The sequence below is a fragment of the Populus euphratica genome, unplaced genomic scaffold, assembly GCF_000495115.2.
Source record: "Populus euphratica unplaced genomic scaffold, PopEup_1.0 scaffold919.1, whole genome shotgun sequence".
Lineage (NCBI taxonomy): Eukaryota > Viridiplantae > Streptophyta > Magnoliopsida > Malpighiales > Salicaceae > Populus > Populus euphratica.
The window spans coordinates 32,869-39,890 of NW_011500784.1; the positions used below are offsets into that span (position 1 = coordinate 32,869).

At 34.0% G+C, this 7,022-nt stretch overlaps 1 protein-coding gene across 1 annotated transcript; it reads right to left on the minus strand.

The window, feature by feature from the left end:
* Nucleotides 1–2,035: 2,035 nt before the first annotated feature.
* Nucleotides 2,036–6,030, minus strand: LOC105116361 (elongation factor 2-like). The gene is made up of 4 exons (XM_011013683.1): nucleotides 5,848–6,030; nucleotides 5,354–5,410; nucleotides 5,150–5,237; nucleotides 2,036–4,708 (listed from the first exon to the last, which is right to left on the minus strand). The coding sequence occupies exons 2-4, from the start codon at nucleotides 5,354–5,356 to the stop codon at nucleotides 2,268–2,270; spliced, it is 2,532 nt and encodes an 843-aa protein (XP_011011985.1). The 5' UTR covers nucleotides 5,357–5,410; nucleotides 5,848–6,030; the 3' UTR covers nucleotides 2,036–2,267.
* Nucleotides 6,031–7,022: the final 992 nt, after the last annotated feature.

A 7,022-nucleotide genomic window follows, 5' to 3' on the forward strand; every position in this document is an offset into this window, starting at 1 on the left:
GAATCTTTTTTGTGTGTAGTTTCCAGTTGAGTAATAAAAAGAGTTTATACTATACTTGTTTGAAATACCATTAGTGGATTTTCTAACATTAACAATTGTATTCTATTTTTTAAAATCCTTATATCAATATCACATCTTAAAGCTCTCTTCAACTCTTTTTCTGTTATTATCTATTTCTTTATTTGTAGTTTATACAGTTAATTTCCTTGTAGTTCAACCCCAGTCTTACCAGGTTATTTATTACTTCAACACTCTTATATTTGGGAGAAAACATCAACTCTTTTGTCATGTCAATAACTATTGAAGAAAAACCAAACTTTCTTTTAAAAGATTAAAAAATATAAGAATTTGGTCAAACAAGTTAAATATTATTAGTTATATTATAAATATTATTGTTAGGTCTAGTGTTGCAGCCAGACTTAAAGTTCTTAAATCCGAACCCAGCATGACCTAATACTTTAAATTTTTCTTTTTTTATTTAATTTTTTTCATACGATAAAGAGGAAATAAATAGATAGAAGTTTCTTTTATATTATACAAAAGTTAGATGATGATATTTTTTTTCATTTTAGGTTGAGTTGAATTTTATTATTAAAGAATGTTTGTTTTTGCATTTCAAAAATTCTTTTTCCAAAATTTTCAAATTTTTTAATTTTTTTTCCTTACTTCAAATTAATTTTTTTCCCTTTTGATTTTTTTTCCTTTTCTCTTATGTAATATTTGTTTCGTATAGTAAATAGAATAAATTGATGGAACTTTTTTTATGTTATATAAAAGTTGGGTGATGATAAAAAAAAATTTATTTGAGGTTGCCTTGAATTTTCTTATTAAAGCATGTTTGTTTTTGTTTTTTAAAAATGCTAACAAGTTAACAATAATGGTGAATGTAGTATATGCATAATCTATTTCAATAAAAAATAGAGAGAAAAAAAAGTTAGCCCACCTACTGAGGGATTATGTTATCTTTAATGAACATAAAAGAAGAATTCATTCAGTGATATTATTTTTTAAAAAACAAATCTTGATAATTGTAGTGTTATTTTTTATTAATTTAGATTTTACTAAATGATTTATATATATATATATATATATATATTAACATACTTTATTAATATTTAAAAACCAATTTAATAGTGGCATAAAAATTTTATATGTGCATATTCTTAATTCATGTCTCACATGTAATCGCAATGAAATCTTTAAAATAAAAACATTCAAAAAAATTATAATTTTAATATTATTATATTAAAGTTAATGGAGCTCTACATAAATTTTTTATTCACATCATATACTTTATATACTTGTATTATATAAGAAAAATTTTTAACAATCAAATCCATTACAAAATAATTCATAAATATTATAATATAATATTATTTTGGATAATATTACAAGACCAGATAATATTATAAAGTTTAATGTTTGATTTTTTTAGATTTTTTTATTCAATTATATATATTATTTAATACATAAATAAATTATGTTTTTGGTCTTGCTAACTACCAAGCAGGACCTAATACTAATAGATTCTGCTACACTTATACCTCTCAGTATTAGGTTCTGCTTATAGCACCATTTATTAGTGTTGAGTTTTATCATTTCTAGGAATCAAGAACTTTGAGTCCAGCTATCCAGTAAGACCAACACTTTTGATTTCAAGATACTAAATTCAATACTTTTAAGACCAACACTTTTGATTTCAAGATACTAAATTCAATACTTTTAGATCTAGCTTGGAGCATACTTAAAATACTTGAAAAATTTTATATATATATATGATTTTTTTAAAAATAATTATTAACATGTTGTGAAGCAGTATCAATATATACTAGTGGCATCTAAACCACATTTTGACTTGTTATCCAACCCCAACAAGCCTCTTCCCAAAGAGCTGGGTCGGGGATCCCCAGATTAGCCTGATTATAGTTCAAGTTTTTTATTTGTGTTTTATTTGTTGCATCTCGAAAGCAGTGCAGCTCTACACTTGTTTGCAACGAAGCACAAAATTGATCAAAGGGCTTTTTCGCTTTTTCGCAATCTAATTTGAGCTTGCATTCATAAACACGAAAAGAAACAATCACAACATTCTGAGTTCTTACAGGAGAAAATAAAAATGAGCTTAAAGAAAAAAAATACTTTAGTGTTCCAAAAGGCCAGGCAACTACGCCACTGCCCCGTGACAAAATTTAAAAACATCACAAAATTAGCACAGCAGCCAAGAACCAAACTGTGCTCGTCAAAGTTTCTTGAGCACGAAACTGAAATGCTCACAGCTTGTCCTCGAACTCAGATAATGGGGTCATCTGCTCCTTCAAACCCTTTCGCTTCCTGATTTCTGTAACAAGCTGTGCTGCTTGTGTACCGGCTTCCATTGGATCAGAAGACATTATATCCCAATGATCAAAAACACTTTGTGGGAAAGCCTGTCCTGATGTTGCAGCCCTCAAAGTACTGGAAAATCCAAAAGACTCGACAACAGGGAGGTACGCCTTGATATTGTACAAGGGGGTACCGGGCCTCTGCATTTCTTCAAACACATGACCACGTTTCTGGTTAAGAACACTGTAGATTCCACCGAGAGCCTGCTCGGGGGCTTGGATCTCCACCATGTACACGGGCTCAAGAAGCCTGGGCTTGGCAGTCAGCTGGGATGCATAGATAACCCTCCTAGCAGTAGGAATGACCTGCCCACCACCTCTGTGAATGGCATCGGAATGAAGAACCACATCACAGACTTCAAAGCAGATACCCCGCATGTTTTCTTCAGCCAAGGCACCTTCCTTTGAAGCCCACTGGAAACCAGCAACAACAGAATCCTTGATTTCATTAAGGTACTGAACTCCCTTACACATATCCACAACCATGTTTGGCCCAGTGGTCTCAGGACCAAAGCACCAGATTTTCTTTGCAAGATCCTTGTCCCAACCAAACTCCTCGGACAAGATCTTGCCACGAATCTTTGGATCATCTCTTGGACCAATACGACCATCATCAATAGCCTCTGCAAGCCCTTCCTCCATGGGTCGTGCCTCCATGTAGAGACGGTTGTGCTTGTTAGGAGATTTGCTCATCACCACACGGCAGGACTTCTCTAGGACAGTCTCACGGAACGACACAACAGGGTCAGACTTTATGATTTCTGCCCCACCCATAAAATCATCCTGCAAATCCTTCAAACAGATCTCAAGGTGCAGTTCTCCAGCTCCAGCAATGATATGCTCTCCAGATTCCTCGATGCTACAGACAACCATGGGATCAGACTTGGACAAACGCTTCAGACCTTCCACCAGCTTGGGCAGGTCAGATGCTACCTTGCACTGAACAGCCACACGCACAACAGGTGAGACAGAGAACTTCATAGCACGAATAGGGTGGGCATCGACTTCCTTTTCATTAGTTAAAGTGGCATTCTTAGTGATGAACTGATCCAATCCAACCAAGGCAACAGTGTTACCACAAGGCACATCCTCAACGGTTTCTTGCCTCTTCCCCATCCAAATGACAGTCCTCTGCACACTCTTCACATACAAGTCCTTCTTCTCACCAGGCACATAGTTTGGTCCCATGATCCTAACCTTCAGACCAGTTGTTACCTTCCCAGCGAAAACACGCCCAAAGGCAAAGAACCTACCCTTGTCAGAAGCAGGAATCATCTTAGACACATAAAGCATGAGGGGGCCGTTAGGGTCACAATTCCTGATAGCATTGGCATAAGCATCATCAAGGGGACCCTCATACAAATTCTCCACACGGTATCTCTGAGCCGTTGCAGGAGAAGGCAGGTGAAAGATCATCATTTCAAGCAGAGCAGTGCTTGCTGGCAGCCAGGTCTGCATCACACGCTTCATTAGAGGCTTTCCCATCAAGTCCTTCTCATCAGACTTCATGACAACACCAAGCTTTTGCAACATGGGCCACAATTTATCCTTCTGATCGTTCATGCACGTGTTAATAATCTGTTTGATTGGCTCATAACAAAACTGCACAAAACCACGCTTGCAAGTAGCAGAACCAGTGCTCTTGCTGGTCCACTTCTTGGTAGCAGGATCAAAAAAGTTCTCGCCCCACAGCCTCTCCATCATCTTAGACTCATCCACTCCAAACTTCGAGGCATACATCTTGGCAAAGTTGGTCAAAGTGAAAGCCCAGCCGTGCAAACCAGCAGAGAAAGCAACAGTACCCTTCTCAGGGTAGACTTGACAGTCACCAAGGAGGGGATCTTCATAGGTTGCCATGATGACATTGGCATTCTCAATAACCCTAGAAAATGTCTGAAACGCCTCCTCTCCATCAACCTGGAGCTCCAGGAAACACCTGTCCATCTTGTTAACTGTCAGGACAGGCCTGATCCTCTCACCCAAAGCCTGTCGAAGCACAGTTTCAGTCTGGACACACACACCCTCAATACAGTCCACAACAACCAGAGCGCCATCAGTGATACGAAGAGCAGCTGTGACCTCAGATGAAAAGTCAACATGTCCAGGAGAATCTATAAGATTGATAAGATATTCATTTCCTTGCCTCTCTCCCTTGTAGCTCTTGAGGGCTTCGTCTGACATCTCATAGTATAGAGAGATGCCAGTAGATTTGATTGTGATACCACGTTCTGCCTCATCTGCCCGGGTATCAGTCATTCGAACATCACCAGCAACCTCTTGGGCAATGATACCAGCAGCAGCGACAAGAGAATCAGTGAGAGTTGATTTTCCTGCAAAGGAACAAAGATCAAATCCAGCCCAGCAAAGAATTTCACACATAAAAGCACGAACTTTCAAAAACAGAAGTAAAATAAGCACACATAAATAGCTGCACAAATGTAAAAAAGAAAAAAAGGCTGGCTCGAAAAACTACATGAGGTATTCAATACATAGTCCCAGCTGCTTACACAAGGTCAATGGGAGATAAAACTTGAGCAATTTAAATCAAGCAACCACGTGTCATACAAAAAATAGAAGTTAATTTTTAGCCGCCTGGTTTTTAATGCTAGAATAATTAACAGACATTATGATTGATCTCACACAACCAACCACAAAGAACAACTTATTACTGCACATACAGGGTGAACTTAAGAATCACAACAATATTTCCAGTGAAAAAAAATAAAGATGCTGAGACACAATCACTTAGCAGATGAAGGAGACAACTTTACCATGGTCAACATGAGCAATAACAGACATATTTCGGATGTTATGCTTGAAGTCCATAATACGCCGAAGCTCTTCTGCTGTAAACTTAACCTGCAGATATCAAAATAACAACCCATCGCGTAGATAATTAAGAAATAAATTACAGCCATAGAGTAAACCACCAAAAAAAAAAACAGAGAACTTAGTAAAACAACAGTAACGCTTACCATTTTGGCTAGTATTTAAAATTTCACCAAATTATAATCAAAAACAAAAGAAAACACCTGCCACCAAAATATCAACAAGGTCAGCCTAAACAATTCACAGATCCACCAAGAAAATACTCTAATAAAAAAGCAACTACAGATTTTCAAAATTGAAGCATCGATGATAAAAGTACCACAAAAATATCAAAGCTTATCGAAAAACTGCATTTTATTTTAAAAAGAAAATTAAACAACTTTTACAGATGTAACTGCAGCAAAACCATTCAGAAAATCAGTCAAACTCACAGGCGATTACAGAGATATACATAAGTAAAATTATGATCTAGAAATCAAAGAAGGATCTAAGCAAATCACAGGCGATTACAGAGATAAAAAGAAGTTATTAAACATTCAACAAGAACAAAACTAGAGAAAGAGAGTGGAAATAATTACGATCTGTGTAAATCTAAGAAAATACAAACTAACATCGATTAGATATGGAAAAGAAACGGTACCTGAAGATGGAAAATGAGAGAGTGAGCAAAAAGCTGCACGAGAAGTGAGGGAAAGAGAAAGATAGAGAGACTACCGGAGGATCTCTCTCTTTATGAGCAAGCAGTGTTTGAAGCTGAAAGAGAGACGCATCAATATATGGAGACAGAACAGAGGGATAGTTGCGAATGGGGGCATATGCGTTTGTAAAATATCTTCACGTTTCACTGTATTCGACGGAGCTAGGGTTTTTTTCGTCTGTTGACTGGGCTTTAGTTGAAAATCTTTGAGCACAAGTTTCTTCTTTCCTATTTTATTAACTAATTCTTTAAAAAACTTGAGAAAAGTATTTTAGCTTTTCTCATATTATATATTTTTTATTTAAAAAAAATACTTTGTTTTTTTTATTTTTTTTTATTTTTTCCTTTTTCTTTCCCACATTTTCTTTTAGATTTTACATTTATTTTTTTTCTTAAGATTGTCTTCTTCCTTTAAAAAAAAAATTATTTTTATTGATTTTTTTAATATTTAGTTTTTTAAAAATATTATGTATTACTATAGTATTTTTCTCCATAATTTTTTTTTATAATTTTTTTTTTAATTTTAAAAAAATAATTTTTATTGATTTTATTTTTTTATATCAAGTTAGTTGAGAATGTTGCTTCATAGTTTTTTTAAAAAAACACTATAGATTGTTACAATATTTTTTTATATTGTTTTTGTTTTGTTACAGTATTTCTCCACTTATTTTTTTTACAATTATCTTTATTAATTTTTTTTAATATTAACTTGGTTGAGAATTCAGCTTTAATTTTCCCAACATGTTTTTTTTTTAGAATTATTTTAATTGATTTTATTTTTCTTATTATGGAGCTAATTGAGAATTTAACTTTGTAATTTTTTCTTTAAAACATTGTAGATTGTTAGAGTCTTTCCTCATATGGTTTTTCTTTTTTTTTTTATGATTTGTTTCCAGAATTGTCTTTGTCGATTTTATTTTTTTCATATTAAGCTGATTAATAATTTAGCATCATAAGTTTTTTTAAAAAAAACATTATAAATTGCTACAATGTTTCCCATATGATTTTTTTTGTTATGATTTTTAAAAAATTATCTTTATCTATTTTATTATTTTTAATATAGAGCTGGTTGAAAATTATAACTGTAGATTTCTTCATGAAATACTATAGATTGCTAC